The sequence below is a fragment of the Larus michahellis genome, chromosome W (genome assembly GCF_964199755.1).
Source record: "Larus michahellis chromosome W, bLarMic1.1, whole genome shotgun sequence".
Classification (NCBI taxonomy): domain Eukaryota; kingdom Metazoa; phylum Chordata; class Aves; order Charadriiformes; family Laridae; genus Larus; species Larus michahellis.
This window is the reverse complement of record NC_133929.1, coordinates 3,312,362-3,331,038: the sequence shown is the minus strand read 5'-3', so window position 1 is coordinate 3,331,038 and position 18,677 is coordinate 3,312,362. Positions and strand designations below refer to the sequence as shown.

At 36.3% G+C, this 18,677-nt stretch overlaps 1 protein-coding gene and 1 long non-coding RNA gene across 5 annotated transcripts in view; both read right to left on the bottom strand.

Moving 5' to 3' along the window:
• Positions 1–18,677, bottom strand: part of LOC141735557 (uncharacterized) — a 176,587-nt gene that overhangs the window by 32,838 nt on the left and 125,072 nt on the right. The gene's annotated exons all lie outside the window — the stretch shown is intronic.
• LOC141735522 (zinc finger RNA-binding protein-like) overlaps positions 1–18,677 on the bottom strand; it is a 71,868-nt gene that overhangs the window by 18,648 nt on the left and 34,543 nt on the right. For 3 of the 4 annotated variants that reach the window (XR_012584765.1, XM_074568440.1, XM_074568442.1), the window contains exons 6-15: positions 17,914–18,158; positions 16,717–16,908; positions 9,690–9,993; positions 8,524–8,717; positions 7,428–7,547; positions 6,313–6,458; positions 5,754–5,916; positions 3,920–4,125; positions 3,524–3,674; positions 1,918–2,059 (exon numbers count right to left, since the gene is read on the bottom strand). Coding sequence is in view for 3 of the 4 variants with exons in the window: in XM_074568440.1 (XP_074424541.1) it covers positions 1,918–2,059; positions 3,524–3,674; positions 3,920–4,125; positions 5,754–5,916; positions 6,313–6,458; positions 7,428–7,547; positions 8,524–8,717; positions 9,690–9,993; positions 16,717–16,908; positions 17,914–18,158 (1,863 nt within the window). In the remaining variant the exon portion in view is untranslated. The remainder of the gene's footprint in view (positions 1–1,917; positions 2,060–3,523; positions 3,675–3,919; positions 4,126–5,753; positions 5,917–6,312; positions 6,459–7,427; positions 7,548–8,523; positions 8,718–9,689; positions 9,994–16,716; positions 16,909–17,913; positions 18,159–18,677) is intronic. The other variant, XM_074568441.1, reaches the window with a different exon arrangement.

Sequence of the window (18,677 nt, the reverse complement as noted above, 5' to 3'; positions counted from 1 at the left end):
AAACTTTAAGCCATCATAAGACACAGAGCATGAGAAGCTGCAGTAAGAAAAAACACACACACATACTAATACTCTGCAGCAAATAAACAGCAGTCTTCATAATAAGGCCTTCTTTGCTGCAATTCAGTCTTCCATTTGCTCTAGTTTCAAAAGTGAACTTTTCTGCACATCCATTTTATACTGCTCAGTGTCTTGAAGAGAAATCTAACTTGATTTTGCTTGCCTAGAGGCAGTACTGCATTCAGCAGTGAATAAACTCACAATGATCATTTTAACTCAAGCGTGGGTCAGACAAAAATACAGATTTGTTTCCTTTAGGTGGCATAAATTAAGGGATTGATAGTAATTTTAAATTTATTTTCTTTTTAGTCTACATCATAGAATTTTAGGTCAGAAAATTGAAATTGAGTATTGTGGCAGTAATCAATATTGCACTTTTGCACAGCACATTAAGAAATAAACATGGTGCTTAAGGTTAACTTCATTTAATGTAATTTAATAATCAAATCTTTTAAGTTAAAGTATTATTTATGAACTTAAATAATATATGAAGTCTGATTCAGCACAGACAAACCAAAAGTCGTGTTACACTTAGATTGTCATAAAACAAGTAGAATTGGTTGGGTGTGACAGTACACGTAGAAAGCTTTTATAGCTAGGAATAATATGCACAGCTTAAAAATCATGTACAAAGCACTCTCAAAGACTCTTCAGAAGTCATCCAAACTAGAGAACATATCTTGAATTTTTTCTTTCTGATTATGTAGGATGACTTTGTTAACACAGCTTGCTTACAATGCACTTGCCATAGCTACAGAACATTTACTAATGCAATATAAAAACCTCAAGTATTTTAGAGGACATATAATGATGAGATGAAATAAAAAAGCCTCTGTGGCTTATATAAATATGTATATACACAAGTACATGTATACATACACACATACAATTTTTTTAAACCTGCATGAGAAGTGTTAAGATAGCCTCAGATTTCCTATCTTTAAGTTCACTGTCAAACACCAGAACCCTGCTTGCCATGAATTCTTTCAACTATGAAAATACAGGATTAAAAGGAAACAAAAGTTAATTTTATCTGACCCGTAAACTGAAAGAACCAATGTCATGCAGACACTAATCATGCTTGTTGGCTTAAAAGCTTTTGGAGCTTTGAAAGTGTTACAGAACAGACCCTAAAGCAACACTGCTGGCACCAGAGAAACTGTGAACTTCAGAAATGTAATTTGATTTACAAGCTCCACCTTCTGCTTCAGCTCAATGACAAAGTCATTTCTTATCGTACTAGTCTGGGTTTTCCAGGTGGATAGAAGACTGATTGTAACACCAGGAGCCTAAATATACTCAAAAAGCACTCCAGACCAAAAAGCAACCTCAGAGAGCTGGAAAAAAATCGCATTGTCTTTTAAAGTTAGAAGCACTGTTACCATCAAAAATATTATAAAAGTGCATTTTAAGTGGTGCTGCTATTTGGAATGTGTAAGTGATGGTAATACTAATACAGTTTAAACCCAAAAATCTGTGATTTTTCTAAAACCATACAATCTTTCTCTTAAGGCAAGACTGCTCTAGAAAGCCAGTTTATAGCCGCTTACTATAAAATACTTAGTTTTCCACATAATTTTATAAGAGGGAAAGAAAGAGTCAAGTTTGTACCTTTTCCAGAAAGCTGAGGTTGGACATAAAGTTCAAATTTTTAAAAATTAAATAAACGCATCATATAAGCATTTATTTTAACCAACTGCTCTCTACTGAGACTGGTTGTTGAAAAACAAGGTTTCGATTAAATACATTAGTTGTGCCAGCATGTTGCCTTCTAGGACCTTAATGCCATCTTAAGCAGAATAAACAAACATATAAAAACAGGGGAGAAAGAAGCAACATCTTTAACAACTTCCCAACCTCCATCCCTCATGTTCTCCTTCCGAATGACTGGAGATGTCAGTGTGATAGTAACTTGCATTTTGGGTTCCACACATGAATTTAAAATTATTGCTGCTTCTGGGACTGCACACTTGATATCGTATTTCTCAGGACTTATTACCTAAATATCAAGAAAGAGAAATTTCTATTAGCATGTGGCCAAGAAAAGTATGGGGAAGAAAATGGATTTCAACATAGTCTTTTTAATAGAAAGACATAAATGCAATATAATTATATGAAGCAGATACCTCTGTATTCAAAGAAACAGCAGTATACACAATTAAGATATATATCTATATATATGAACTTGCATACTGTTTCCAAATCATTAATGAAAATATACAGCAGTCACCAAGCACACAAAAGAAAAAAACTACCCATAAAGGAAATTTATATACAATGTAAATTACGTAACAAGAATCTTGACAGTGTTTGAGATAAAGAAAAGCCTTGGTGCCACTTAAAATGCCAGTTGGATATGTTTCTCATTGGAACATAGGAGCCTTTAAAAAGCACAAAGATGCAGTGGTTCTTCTTCGAGCTCGCAATTACAGGATGGGTACTGCTAGGCACATTCTATACTTGGCTGTCACAACATCCTCTGATGAGAGAGCAAAGGGCAAGTTAAACATCAGGGAAAAAATGTAAGAGTAACAAAGTTGCTTCTTGCAACTAGATTTAATAATTCTAAGTACCCCCAAAAGGAAGCTGTAGGTACCTCTATCACCTTCTTCCACAAACTAGAGGGAGAAGCAACTTCTCCACAAAGCCAGACCAAGATGTGCAGTTTTTAATTTTTTTCCTGTTCTGTTATTTCAAACAAGAGCAAACCCAAGAGTATTTTCTAATTAATCTGATCCTGCTAATGCTTCTACCATGCCACTGATTCTGCTGAGCATTTTACCAGACTGCATTGAAATACTAACGCTATGACAAGCATTCTATAATGATGGTGGACAGGCTTTGTTCAGTAGAGAGCACTGGAGCTAAAGACTTTATTCTGTACTTTCATTTCTTGTAGAAATACAGCAAATGGTTTATATGAATTCTGCTGAATGGTCTAAGACTGCATGTACTTTATTTTTTTTTAAGTGCCAAATTAAAAAAAAAACAACCAAAACCAAACATAAGACTTCGTTAACTAATTGTGGGACTACAAAGCACTGACACACACAAATTGGAAACAAGACATAAGTACAAACAGACTGGCATTAATGGAGAACTTTGACCTTCAGGCAGTGCAAGCTTCCTGTAACACTGCACAAATTACCTCTGTCGCTGCTGGTAACTGGATAACAGTCTTTCTTCTGCTCATTTCTATTTCCCAGTTAAATGAAATCTATTAAATGATGATTGGTAGTACACTGCTAGCATAAACACCTAGATACTTGTATGGACACAATATACAGAAAGCAAAACATGCAGCATAGTCCCTGCATTCAGACAGAAACACTCAAAAAATTAAAAGAAACTGAACCTGAACTATGAAATGCAGCACAGTCAGCCCTGCAGACATTTGACTTGAGGACAGATTTTTACAGTATCTTTACAATAATTCAAATCCAAAAATCTAAATTCTACTTACTGCAAGTTGTTTGGGAAGACTTTCAGCAATACGACTGAGTAACATCTTTGAAGGCTTCTCAGCACATAATAAAACAAGATTGACATTTCGGTCTCCACGGAGTAGCAAACCTTTAGCCAAAACTCCTACCCGTAAAACTCCTTTCAAAGCTCTGTGAATTATAGTTAAAAGTTGCATTTAAAATAATATAAAACCCATAAAACTAATCCTGAAGATATAAAAGTGAAATAAAATAGGAGTATTCCATATACTCTTGAGGCCACAGAGACATATGCTGTATCAAAACCCAAAGAAAACAGAAACCCTGGAAGCACTGATAACAGTGCAAGTGAAAACCATAAAATGACTTCTGAAACAAGTGATGAAATTCTTAAAAAACAATAAGAAAAAAAATACCTGTCTTTACTGCCATCTTTTTTGTCATCTCCCTCTTTGCTCTTGCTTTTTTCATGGTCAGTCATATTGTCAGAAACAAGTTTCAAAGCACGCTCAGTAATAGAAACAATTTTTTGGACTGCTTGAAGTTCCTCCTCTGTTGGATATATAGCTGCATGTTTGGTCATCACATAGCGATCATCAGAAGAGTCAGGGCGGCGCAGAGGCTAAACAGACGAAAAAACACATTTCTGAAATTTGAGTATGCTTCCAAGTTCACAGATAACATGTGACCAAAAACCAAACATGTGGTTAAATAAGAGAATATTCAAATCTCAAATCATTGAAATGTAACAAAACATGAACTGAAGTGTCCTTAACAACTTACACTGGTCACAATCAATCATGTCTGAAAAAATATGAAATGCATCAAAAATAAACAAATTATGAAATCCCAGGATCAAAAGTACCCCCACAACATAAACATCTATTGTCTTTCTGTTAACTGGAAAATACTTGCATACTGCTGCAAAATAAAGTATCCATGATTGCTTTTCATAGAATCACAGAAGAATTCAAATAGGAAGGGACCTCAGGAGGTCCTCTAGTCCAACCTCCTGTGCAAACCATGGTCAGCTATAAGACCATATCATGTTGCTCAGGGCTTTATCCAGTTGGTTCTTGAAAATTGACAAAGATAGAAGCTGCACAATGTCTGTGTGAAAAAAAATTAAAATATTCCTGTATTCAGTCTGAACCTCTTTTATCTCAGCCTAGGTTGTCTTTATAATGCACAGGTATTAGAAGGCTATTACATCCCACTGAAGCTCTCTCTTCTCCAGGGTGAACAAACCCAGATCCCTCAAGTCTCTCCTCACAGGGCACGCACTCCAGACCCCCGACCATCCCAGTAGCCCCATACTGAACCCTTTCTTGTACTGGAAAGCCCAAAACTGAATGCAGTATTGCAGTTTGGGTCTAATGAAAGCTGATCACTTTCCTTTATCTACTGATTATGCTCCTGTTAATATCACTCAGGATGCTGTTGGCCTCCCTTGCTGCCAGGGCACACAGTTGGCTCATGTTCAACTTGCTATCTGCCAAGAACTCCAGGTCCCTTTCAGCAGGGCCGCTACACAGCCTGTCACTCCCCAGCCCCTTGGTGCAAGGGGTTATACCTTCCCAAGTGCAGCATTAAGCATTTGTCCTTGCAGAATTCTATAATGTTCCTGTTGGTCCATTCCTCCAGTCTGCCTAGGTTGCTCTGGATGGCAGCCCTGCCCTCAAAGGTATCAACTGTTCTCCCCACCCCAAACCAACTCATTTTCGTGTCAGCTGCAAACCTGATGAGTGTGTACTCACTCCATCATCTTTCAGATCATTGATAAGGTGTTAATGAGACAAATCCCAGGATAAACTCATGTGGTACTGCAGTTGTTACTGACCTCCAGGTAGAGTATGACCCACCACTAACCACCTGGATCTGATGATCCAACCACTTTTTATCCATACATTTGTCCACAATTAGATAAATAAAGTATAATGCAATTAAATAAAATAAAAAGTAGTACACAAATTCAGAGTGACTTGTATTTCAGAAGAATCAATATTTGTCTTCAAGGCACCCTTTCATCATATAAGTGGATTTATTTTGGAAGACAGGTCCATTTATTTTGGAAGACAGGTCCATCTACACAGTTTCATTAGCATATGATTTTCTCTTCACTTTTCCAAATCCTTTATTAAGAAACACTGGAGACAACTCAAGTAGCACTGAATAATTTAGCTTTTAACTGTGCCTCCTGGCAAGTATGATTTCTTTTCCCCGCCTTCCCCCTCAAGTTAAGAAACTCACAGCTGGTCCTTGGGGCTGAGGAGGCATTCCTGGTCTAACTCCCAGCAGGCCTAGAGGTCCCGGAGGACCATGAGGATATCCTCCATCTGGTATTCTGCGACGGTCATCCCAGTGATGCTGCTCTTCCTCCATTCTCCTCCAGTACATGTCCTCTTCATATCGCCTGAAGTGCATCAATCAAAGTGTTCTCTTTATATAGCAGTAAATACTTCCAACCATTATAAATAAATTCTTGGATGTCCTCACTCACTAACCCATTTCTAGTAGTCATGAGCAAACACCAGTGAACTCCAGAGGGTAACTAAAATGAATGGTTATTTTGAAAGTGGGCCTGAATTTATAGCAAATAATTCTAGTAAGTCTACATTCTTCTGAGGGACTGAACACTAACAAACAAAAACAAATAAAAACCCCAGAGGGATAATGACAACTTAATTTAAAACAAGACAGAACAGAGTTCCCAAAGCAAGTATTCAAAATAAGTAACTACAGAAACAGTTAGTTTTAGGTAATCTGATTGCAGCTTTGTCTCATTCATTGATAAAACAGAATGCATTACCTCATTTCCATCCTCCACCGTTCTTCCTCTTCTCGTCTTCTCCAGTATTCTTCTTTCTGCATCTGTTTCCTCATCTTTTCTTCTTGAATTTTTCTTGCTCGAATACTGGGCTTTACTTCTACTTGTAAGTCTGGGTTTACTTTTTTCTAGTTCAGAAAAATAATGAATGAAATGTTGGTTTGCCTCTTGTCATCTCAAAGTTACAGAGTTCTTCTGACATGTTTAACACACACTACTAGTCTATGATAAAATGCAGTTTTAGAACTGTACTGAATGAATAGTTGAAGAAGAAAAATCTGTGGCGAGTATTTTAAAGGAAAGAAATAGCAACTTATTACAAATAGCATGAATTCCTTCTTCAACTATATGAGAACAAAGCAATTTAAGATTAAAATGTTACATGAAATACTAAGTAATTTGCTGCTCATTCTGTAGCAGGATGACTACTCTGTAGCCTGAAAAAAACATTTCATCTTAACTACAGTGTGCTTCCTGATACCCTGTTCCTCAAAGGTCCCTCATACAGGAGCATAATCATGAGTTACTGAATACATTTTTCTGGCAATTTTTTCTCTTCTTTCATCCCTTTCATGATTATGTAGACCCACTGTATCTCTTGTGACCACAGTAGATTCTTCCTATATAATCTTATAATAATCAAAACGCACACCATATGTTAGTATAGGTGTGTCTCCATTCATGACTAAAAAGTCTGCAACACTCGTTTCTCAAACATCTCCACAAAGGGTTTATGTGGTTTATCCTGCCAAAAAACATTGAGCACTACTATTTTACACTATTTGGAATTCATGGTAAACAACATAAAGCACCTACTGTTGCTTCCATATGTTGTACAATATTTTAATGTTGCAAAGGTTGCCTGAAAGCATTGTTCAAAATGTTTAAAAAAACAAAACCCAAACCAAAATGCAGTTTCACAGTCTGCATTACAACTTTAAAGACTATACTCCCTAAGAAATATATTTCTCTAGCTTTTTTTATATGCTGTTTACTCACAGTACCTACTTTTGACTATTCTTTAAATGTAAGAACATGTAATCAGTCAGCTGACATCTGGTGGATTTTCAGAGAGAAGCATTAGCATTTCTACTAACCTTATACTGAAGTCTGTGCCGCCTCCCTTTTAAGTGCATCTCCTTGGCATTAGGATCATTAAAACTGCATTCACAAAGTTTACAGTGAAAGCGGATCACCTTTCCTTCATCATTTCTTACCTGGAAAATAAAGTTTAACACATTTGTCTTTTTTTTTTTTTTTTTTTAAACAAAGCTGATGTAAAAATCAATCTAATTCAGTGACACTGGATAATTTCTACCCATCTCAAAACATGCTAAAAAGTTCACACAGTAACTGAAAGAAAGCAAAATAGAACTTTTAATTCCGACAGACACACCATTGTGTTTGGTAATGAACAAAGAACAGCTTGGCAGAAAAGGACCTGGGGGGTCCTGGTGAACACCAAGTTGAACTTGAGCCATCAATGTGCCCTTGCAGCAAAGGCGGCAAATGGCATCCTGGGCTGCATTAGACAAAGTATTGCCAGCAGGCTGAGGGAGCTGATCCTTCCTCTCTAACCCAGCACTGGTGAGGCCACACCTGGAGTCCTGTGTCCAGTTCTGGGCTCCCTAGTGCAAGAGAGACATGGACGTACTGGAGAGAGCCCGATGAAAGGCCACAAAGATGATGAAGAGACTGGAGCCTCTCTCCTATGAGGAAAGGCTGAGAGAGCTGGAACTGTTTAGCCTGGAGAAGAGAAGGCTCAGGGGGATCTTATTAAAGTATACAAATACCCAGAGGGAGGGTGCAAAGAGGACAGAGACAGGCTCTTTTCAGTTTTCAGTGGTGCCCAGTGACAGGATCAGAGGCAACGGGCACAAACTGAAACACAGGAGGTTCCTTCTAAACATCAGGAAACTCTTTTTTTTTTCTTTTTTTTTTACTGTGAGGGTGACTGAGCACTGGCACAGGTTGCCCAGGGAACTTGTGGAGTCTCCCTCCTTGGAGATATTCAAAAGCTGTCTGGACATGATCCTGGGCAACTGGCTCTAGGTGGCCCTGCTTGAGCAGGGGGGTTGGACCAGATGACTTCCAGAGGTCCCTTCCAACTTCAGCCATTCTGTGATTGTTTCACGTTGAATAATTTTTTCACTAAAATAGTTTAAAAAATAATCAAAATTTTCATATCAATACCTCTTCCACATAGTCATGGCCCACTGGCTGGACATCACTTTGCAAGACAGCAAGAGTCGTAGGAGTCACTGGTTCAGCTGCTGTGTCTGGTTTTACATCCTGTGTTTGTACTGTAGAAGCAGTTGTTGTTTTAACACTTTCAGCTGATTTCATTTCTTCCGGTTTACTTCCTGTTGTCTGAAGCTTATTACCACCTAGAAATCAAAAAAATTAAATCGTTAACTTTCATAAAATGAGAATATGATTACACATGATATGCAAACTGAAGACTTTATTTGCAAGTATCAATGTTCTGGCCAAAGCATTATCAGTCTCTTAAAATTAGTTAAACCTTAAACATATTTTAAATACAATTAAAGGTTGGTTGTTTTTTTGAAGTTTAACAAAAAGTTATTTAAACACTTATTTTTTTAGTTTAGTTTAGCTTAGTTTAGTTAGTAGTTAGTTTTAGTTTAGCAAGAAAACCTTTTGCTTTATATAGTTGCAATTTTCATCGTTCATTTTCATGCTTTTTCAAAAGAGAGAGGACTAAATGGGAACAACTCAGCGAATATATTTCAATCATCTTTTTTTTGGTCAGATTTTTTTTTTTTGTAAATGGATCCAAAAAAGTACTTCAAAACCTTATAACGTTTTTACTAACAAAGGTAGTATACTCTCAGTGTTGCAACTGCATAGGTCTTTCCTTCAAGAGCAGGATAGCTTACTGTCGAACAACTGCTTCCTATCTCTAAATGTCTGTCATGCTTATTTCAAAAGTTTCCACTGTTATATTTCCAGTGTCACAAGGATGTTTCAGTTGCTCAGTTGTCAACTACCAACCTACTGCAGGTTGCCTTAACAGCCGAGGCTGTAAACTGAAATTAGGACCAACTGGACTATAAACTGCAATACTTCAACAGCTACTACATAAGAAACCAAAGGTGGGAGGCTTCTTATGAAGGTGGGAGAAGCCTCCAAGGGAGGTCAGGTAGAGACAACAGGGCAGAAAACACCGGAAATTGTGAAGCAAAACTTTTATATACGTGCTTATTTTCACCTATCAGTAATTCTCTTGAACACAACAGAGTTACTCATGCATAAAGTTAACTAAATACATTCATATTTGTTGCACTAAGATCTTTAAAAAAATATAGAATAGGTTAGGTTTCAAAATAAAGACTGACTTCTGTACTTGCCAACAAAGTTTATTTTCGGTGTAGATATTTTCTTTACAGCTATATTAGCAGCAGTTGAAGATGTTTTGTTGTTGGGTGCTGTGTTAAGTGGTGCGTTTGCTGTGGGAGTAAGAATTTTCACCGCAGAGGATGCAACAGAGGAGTTCACAGTGCTGCTGCTGCTAGTTGCTATATTTGAAGCAGAGGCAGTTGGTTTGGAAGCAGATGTGGATGTTGAGGAAGTAGCTTGGGTAACCACATTAGGTTCAGTTGAAGGAATGGGTTTGCCAAGTTTTGTGTGCAACTTTACTACCTATAAGAATAAAGAGAAATTCATAATATGATCTCACTGGGATAGCTATAAAAAATGAACTTGTTATAGGTTATGGAAGCTTTATCAGAAACATCAATATCACTAAAAAAACCCTCTAAAAAGTTATTGCTTCTTCACAAAAAGTGATCTCGGGGGGAGGGGAAGGACATGTAAAAGTTCTTGTCATCTGTAACAAGGAAGTAGTTAATAGCTATCTCAGATTGCTTATTTCCATTAGAAATTCAGACATTTACTCCAAAAGCTGTGTAGACTGGAACAGAAAGCCAATAAACTCACAAGCCAGTAGAACTCAAGGAAACATTTTACTCAAACTGTTTCAATGTGACTGTTTTGTTGCCTAGTTGCCTTTTATTCTCCCTCCAAAAATTGTAGTACATTGAACTATTTTGGTTCCAAAAAATATTTGTAAATAGAGGTTATTTAATTCAGATTCAACAACGCTGTCTCTTTTGATCACTACATTTTAAGAGTATTTATATTGAAAGACTTTCCAGGTTATCTAGCAAAATTGAAGATATTCCTTAGGCAAAGGGGGTTTTGTTTTGGTTTGGTTTGGTTTTTGTTTGGGTTTTTTTTTTAAGCACGTCTGCAGAGACAGTTAAGGAGGATGCAAGAGGCATATTTCAGAACTCTTTAGTATCTCATAGAAAGTCAAGAGGTACGTGCTTATTCTTAGAAGTAATAAGCAGAGGCCTTTTCGCAACATGCTTGAGAGAGAATAATACTTCTTTTTGGTACAGCTGACCATCACCTGAAAAAGCAATGCATGTAGTCCATAAGAACAAAACATGCAAAATGAAAACTAAAGACTGGATTTGAAAGTAGCAGTAGAAGAACCCCCCCAAAACATCAAAACAAATCTGCTAGACATGCCTTTAATGCAAACACATGTACATAATCATGATATGCACACAACTGTATACATACACTTTAGGGTTTTGTTCTTATTTTTTAAGCATGTTCCCCATCAGAATACAAACATATTGATGTCACATAATACTATAAATTTAAGTTCAAGTAACTCTTCAAAATTACTTTTTTCCAGTAGAATGCACAAGATTCTTCAGTGTACCAAAGAAATAGAGTCCTTTTAGGTTGTCATCAGTGTAAAAATGAAATATCAATTAGCGTTAGTTCATGACTATCTACGAGGAAGAGAAAGCAACATCCAAATATAAAAGATAATATATACCATACTCCATATACCTATGGAGTTACTGGGCACAACTCAAAAATGTAATGGCTCAACTTAATAATGAAAGAAAGAATACCAGGCAAGTCTATCTAAATTATAATTTTTGTTCTTGTACTAACAAAAAAAAATATTGGGAAATGGTTTTAAATTTGCTATGAGATTTATTTATTTTAATAGGAATGATGTTACTGATGCCACTTGTACAGTGTTCTGAGATACAAAGAGCTATAAAAGCTGAATATTAATAATGTATCTGTTGCTGACATTAACCTTGCCAGAGTTATGAGGAAAAGGTTATGGGCAGAGTTATGGGCACAGGTTGCCCAGGGAACTTGTGGACTCTCCCTCCTTGGAGATAGTCAAAAGCTGTCTGGACATGATCCTGGGCAACTGGCTCTAGGTGGCCCTGCTTGAGTGGGATTGGACCCCCAAATGACCCTCCCTTCCAACCTCAGCCATTCTTTGATTCTGTGATTTTGACAGGGAAAATGTTAGTAGCTGGTACTTTTTCAGGCAGACGTAACATCTCAAGCTCAGTTCTTTTTGTCTTGCATTATCATTGTGAACGTGACTGTTAACTAGACTTGAATAAAATCAATGTTTTGATAATGAAGGAAGCAGTATCAGCATTGAACTGTCCATTGTGTGCAACTGAGTAAAGAGAGGTAGATACGGAGCATATATTTGCATCACTGTTACAGACACTTGCAGTTATGTTGTGATGTACAGTAAGGAAAACATTGCAGAATGTGATTGGATTTCAATCAGGTAGTGAGACTAAATGTGAAGATGAACAAAGCAGTAAGGGTGTATTGAAAACAAAACATGAGGATATTCATCTTTGAGTTATTGATAGTATATGGTTTAGCTATCCATTAGCAATTGGTATTTTTTGTTTTTAATGGAATGACGTGAGGATGCTTTTAGAAACAAGAAGAATGGAAACTCAAAAATTACTACAGAGAACTCTTTTTTTTTTTTTAAGTCCATGTGTAGTTGAGCCACAGAATATGTTACCAGGAAGAGAGGATTGCACATGTGCGTGCCTTCAGGTCTAGTGAATTGCATTACAAATGTTCTGTTCACAAAGTTATAATAATAGGAAATAATTTTCATTAAAGTTCTAAAAAGATAAATTCAGTCTTCAAAATTTTATGCCTATAGTGAGTAACAGGCTCTAGAAAAACAGAAGTCTCTTCTAAAATACAACTTACTGTAGTGCGATATTTCATCTCACCATTTTATGCTGTTTATTGTCAAGTGTGTTTAGGAGAAAAAAGCTAATTTGATTATTTATTTATTTAATAATTATTTTTGTTTTGTTTTTACTTTACTCTGCCCAGGTTCCATTAAAACATCTGAAACTTCATCTGAGCAGTTACTCAGTAGTGCCTCTTCCTAGGTTAGAAACTGAAGCAGCAGCAGATCATAGTGCTTCTTTCAGTTTTTGGAGAGTTAGGTCATACTTGTTTCAGCCTTCATATCCCTGAAAGAAAAACTGCAAAATTGTATTTTTTGCTATTCTGATACTAATAGAGTATTCTATGAAACTTTGAGAAATCTAGCAGTTAGGTCTCAACAAGTATGGTTTCCTTAATGCTAAAATGTTCAAGTATTTCTAACAGTTAGAATTTGAGAAATAAGGGCTTAATTGGGGGGGGGGGGGCGGTTTTGGTTTGTTTTGTGTTTTTTTTTAGTTCAAGTCATTTGTATTTTAAAAATTATTTTTAAGAGTAGCTTAAGTGTTGTGCTAAGCTAGCCTGGAAATGACTTCTGCATTTGCATGCAAAAAAAACCTGCAAGGAATATGTTTTAGAAGCTGTCATTTCTGAGGAAGCTGGTAGTTTGGGTAGAGACAAAATTGGTTTTAGTCCTGATCATAACTCTATATCAAAATAGCACTCTTCAGAAAAATAAAAAAAAAATTAAATGTCCTTTGCCTCTAGGGAAGAGAGTTTTCAGTGTTCATTGCCCTAAACGGAGCTGGAATAGCAGCAGTGTTAATGTGTGTGTTGGTTGTTAGTACAGAGATGCACTGGAGATAAGCATTTTTATATTCCTTCGGCTTATGTGCACATGATTTACAATTCATTTTTGTTTTTAAATTAAATCAGTCAGTGTGATGAAAAGTGAGGCTTATAGGGAATCTTTTCTGTGCTTTCCTCTCTATATACCTTTTATGTGCTATATATCTTATATGGAAATAGGCTGCGTTTTTCTGAAAGTGTATTCCTCTGACAATAATTGCTACAGATACCTTATTAAGTTTCTTAATGCATGACTTATTCCACAAATATCCTAATGTGGAAAATAAAATATCTTACAATCTTAAGTCACCTGAAGTTATTACCTGGCAAAATAGATAACATTATATCAAAGAAGTGTTGCATTTTCTTGATATTGTTAATGTGCAATAAATAAATAAAGCTTTCTACCTTCAATTTTTTTACTAGAAAAGGCTGATAGCTGGAAATGAAAAAGGACAAGAACAAAGTGTTCTCCAGAAGATAATTTAGTATTTGTTTCTTAAATTTAAATGCTCTTAATTCTCTGTCATTCTTGGGCTGATAAATCACAGGAAATCCAGACCTTCTATCAGTTTCACTATATAAAAGTAACCAACAAGTGAGGATTCTGCTACTTTATATTTAATTATAATACAAGTTCTCATCTACTTTTTTTTTTTTGTGGAAGAGTGTTGCTCATTTGCAAATCTATATTAAATAGCTATTTATATTAGACAAACCTGTATGGTTTTGGAACTCTGGAAAACAATGTTTTGCTAAGTGGACACCAATACTTCATTAATTGCTATTGATCAGCGCTTTCTTCCTCCTAGCCAGCTTCTGACTTTAAATCATTTTAGGTGTGCTGCCATCTTTTTTCACTTTGGAAGGCCATAAAAACCACTGCTACAGTTACCTTGTTGAAGATCTTTGTGCAGTTCAGAAAAGATTTTTTAATTGCTCCTTGAATATTCGGGGTTTTGAAAAGGGGAATAAAAATTATTAACAGAAATGTGAAATAATTAATCTAGTTATTTTAATAACTAATGTGGAGTAGTGATGGCTGACACCTTCTTTTTGAAAGCTTGTTCTCAGGGTGTGGACTTTTTGTTGCTGGAGTTTTACTAAAACTTAGCCAAATGTAAGTGTTCAGGCTGGACTTTTCCAGGCTAAATATCTACCTAGAATTATACTTTTTTTTAAAGCTATACTATAGTTGAATTTATTTTTAAGCAAAACCATGTGGTGTAGAATTGGGCAGGGAGATCTTAATAACTCTTTGATGCCTTAGTGTTTTGGAATGGGGACTTAGAGCTTGCAAACGGGAAAAAGATTTTTACATGTTATATAGTTTCAGAATCACAGTTCTGTGCGTATACAGCAATATTAAACATTGATACCATGAAAGTAGCAGCAGTGTTAGTCTTATGTCCAGCTTGCAAAATATCAAATCAAAACATGCACCTGTCTTGGGAAAAATTCATTTCACTTGATGAAAGGAGTTTTGTACACCAGACAACAATGTGGACAAGGCTAATTTTTGCTGTGGCCTTTGCTCTGGGATGAATTCTGCAAGACTGTGAGCTAGTGTGGCCCTTCACTCCCCAGGAAATCAGATTGACATGGAATTGGAGATTAGTGTCAAGAAAGATACACGGTCACAGCTCACTGCAGTCAACCTTATCTAGGAGGTTTAATATCATAGTGGTATTTCATAATATGTGGCACTTTTTCTGATACTAATGCATCAGAAAGATTAGTATTATCCATCATTAATGTCAGTAGAAATTAGTATAGTTGTTATTCAAAGATTTGAGTCAAACATGTTTTACAAAAAATACTTTTCTCATGCACTGTGGTACAATAATTGTGTGTAAAGAATTAATTCTCTTGATCTTGAGGTTCCTTAGGTAAGATGTGGAGGATGAGAGCAAGCTAGGTATACGCTGGGGTGTAAAACTTTTGGATAGAAGCAAGTTTATTTGGGAGGAAGGAAGCAAAGAGCATGAGGAAATAGAGATATGCATGTAGCAGTTTAGGGCAGGTAGAGAGAGACAAAAAACATTAGGTAAGGTGCTGGAAACGGCCTTCTGTAGTTGACTGAAACACCTACAGAACCTGGAACAGAACAATTGAGTGCAACATGTAGACTGTAAACTGGCTGTGGCTGGGGTAGTGAAAACACAGTGCAATAGAAATCTGAGCCGTGAGATGGGTATTGAAGAACGTGTGTTGTTCCTAGAAAATAGAAATTAAGGTGAGTTTGGTGGGGAAGCACTGTTACTATTATGATCAGCTAAAGAAATAGGTGTGGTATGAATAAAATACATTATTTTTGAATGAAAATCTCTGGCAGAAGAGGTATTATTAGAGCAGTACAGCAGAGTAAGATTTGAAGCTGCCATGTCCTTTGCCTGTAACTTCTTAAATCAAAGAATGGTGTTTATTTTGATAGTAAGTTAAAACACTGTAAGAATTGCAATATGAAGTTACCTTGAATTGAATGTTCACCAACTGTTCACAAGGTTAGAACAGATGACCTCCAAATCTTTGTTTCAGTCTAAATTATTCTGTGATTTTTAAGCTTCGCCTAGTTAGTAAAGCCACTTGAACTGCATATCGTTTCATATGAAGAGTGCTAGAATTCCTTGAACTCAAAGATGCTAATAAGGATATTAGAATTTATTTTGGGGAAGATAAGAATTACCCTACAAAGAAAACTTGCTAAGTTACCACGCTAAATATCTACCTCTTTTTTTTGTGGAAGAATGTTGCTCATTTGCAAATCTATAATATCTGTAAAATCTGTAATATCTAAACACACACTCTACACTGCCATTTCACTTACTATTATATGGCCAAATTTAAAACATAGGTCACAGGGGTTCACAGTGCAGCCTGCAGTCTTTATTCCACAATGTCCACCTAACTGCACCCAGACAGTAGGGAAAGCATGCTTACCAAAACTCTTCCAAACATACTCATTATAAAGTCTACTACAGGCCATTGTTGCTTGTTCCTATATGCCAATTTTTTTGCAAGAAATACCAAAAAGTGATGCATAATAGTCCTGTCCCCTGGCACTGACTCAGCTTACAGTGTTTCAAAGTGCACCAAGAGGTTCACAACACCAGACAAATAAGAAGAATTTCAAGAAAAGTCTTGAAAAGAGTTAGAGGGCACAAGCATGCTACTGTATGTCCCCATTGACGCTTTTCCCCATCTTACTCTAGACCTTCTTCCTATGATTTACATACTTTCCCCAATACATCCTCTTCTCATTGATGCTGTGGCAATATTTTTTGTCCCTTTCTCACAACGATGCCCTTCTAATAGTGAGCTTAAGGATAAGTTTGAAACAAAAAGCAGAATTGAACGTCTTTAAACAAAATAATTAAAGTTATATTGTTTCTGCATATTTTCTCCTCTCTAAGATGAGAAAAAATGATGGGAAGAAATACACAACTGACTTGTATAATAAAGAGAAGAGAAAGTTCTTACTTTCTGATGCTTGGCTCCACGGATATGGGCAGCATAAGCATCTGCTCCTGTACAAGACACATCACAAAGCTCACAGCGCAACTGATTCTGAGTTCCACGAGCAGAAGTGCTGCTGTTATTTGTGTTCTGAGAAGCTTTTAATGCTGCTTCTTTCTTTTTGTGTTTCTGGCCTTCTAAGTGTTCTTTATAAGTCTGTTTAAATAAACAATACACACACAATAATCCGTCTTTGTACTGCTCGTTCGTCATTCATGTGAATACATGTAATATAGAACATAGCATAAAACACATAACTTTGTATGAGAAATACTTCCTACACTGAACATTTCTTCCATATGACATACTCTAAGGCATAAGCAGGCCACTTCTAAGACCAAGAAATTTTCTTCACCACCAGGATTCCACTTTTAGGTAATACAATATGGTCTTTTCTCCTCTACCTTCTCACTTCCTCAATCAAATACTGGTCAACAGACATTACCATGGAAAGTTTGATAAGATCAGAAAACCGCATCTCAGTTGCAGTTTCCTGCATTGCATTGAGTTATTCTTTATTTTGAATTTTCCCCAAACTGCAAGACCACAGTTATTAAATGTATTCAGAGAACTAAAAAAATAAATTCAAAAGAAGGTAGCACATAAATAAAGCTGTGCTGAAAATGAAATGCAGAAGTTGCTATTTGTTCCTATACCAACACTGGCAATCTATAGAGCAGACATGGTGGGAAATAGTGACAAATTTACCTAAAGAGTAAGAACTGTTTTGCCAAACACACACACAAACACTCTGCATGAATTGATATCTACTTTTTATGCACTTGTACCCACTGTGAAACTAAACTGGTATGCTGGAATACAATGAAGAATCAATTTTCAGGCTTACCATTCACAAAGTTTTGAAAAAAGTATTTTCTAAGAAGTTTGCCATGTTAAAAAAGCAAATCAAGTTCAAAGTTTAGAATACTTCTGGAGTCCAAAGCACAGCTGAAGCTTCTCTGTACAAGCTAAGGGGATGCATCTTTTTGTCTTCTCATAGGACCTCTTTCTATAATAGCACACATTTTCATTTAATTATTCCTTTAGTAAAAGTATAGAATCAGGTCTTTAAAGATTAACAAATATTCTTAAAGGGGTCATTTTTTTAGCTGAAAAAATTATGACTAAAGTGTATGGCAGAATATTACATAATACAGGTACCTGTGGTCCAGCACAGCTGATCTTACAAACATCACAGTAGTGGATCTGGGGTGGTTTGGGAGGTTGCTTTGGTTTCAGTTGCTTATTTTGGAATGGTGCCTTTTTAGTAAAGGTGGTCCCTGTCCAAGCAGCTGTTGCAGCAGCAGCAGCTGCTGCCGCTGCCTGTTTCTGTTGCTGCTGCTGCTGCTGGTAATAGGATGATGCAGCTGAATACACTGCAGCTTCATAGCCGGAATAAGAGGCACCTCAAAGACCAAAATAAAATAAATGTTACATCACTGTACATCATGTATCGGTTGAATAATACACTAATTCCAAGCATGTTGCACAACAGAGTTGGGGGGGTGTGTGAAGGGCAGGATTATAAACAATTTACTAAGATCCTGTTAGGCGGTCTGAATATTTCTTGATGTTTGACAGTACACAAATACATAGCATACCACTTGTATCAGAAAGATATTTGATTTTAGACAAATCTTTACAGACACACAGTTATGTTAGATATATCAAAGCATCCCTAAAGAATATGTGAAATTTCCCGGTACATCTGGTAAGACCAAATATGATGTAACAAGAATTTTAATAAAAGATTTATCAAAGGGCACTTGAAGTAAGCAGTCTTCCAGAACCAGATTTATTGTTCAAGTTCCAAAATGAAAAGGAGGACAGACATTATGTAGAGGAAGGGGGAAAAAAAACTAAGATAAAAGACAGAATGGCTAGTGCTATTACATTCTATTTCACTGATTTAAATTGGTTTAGTG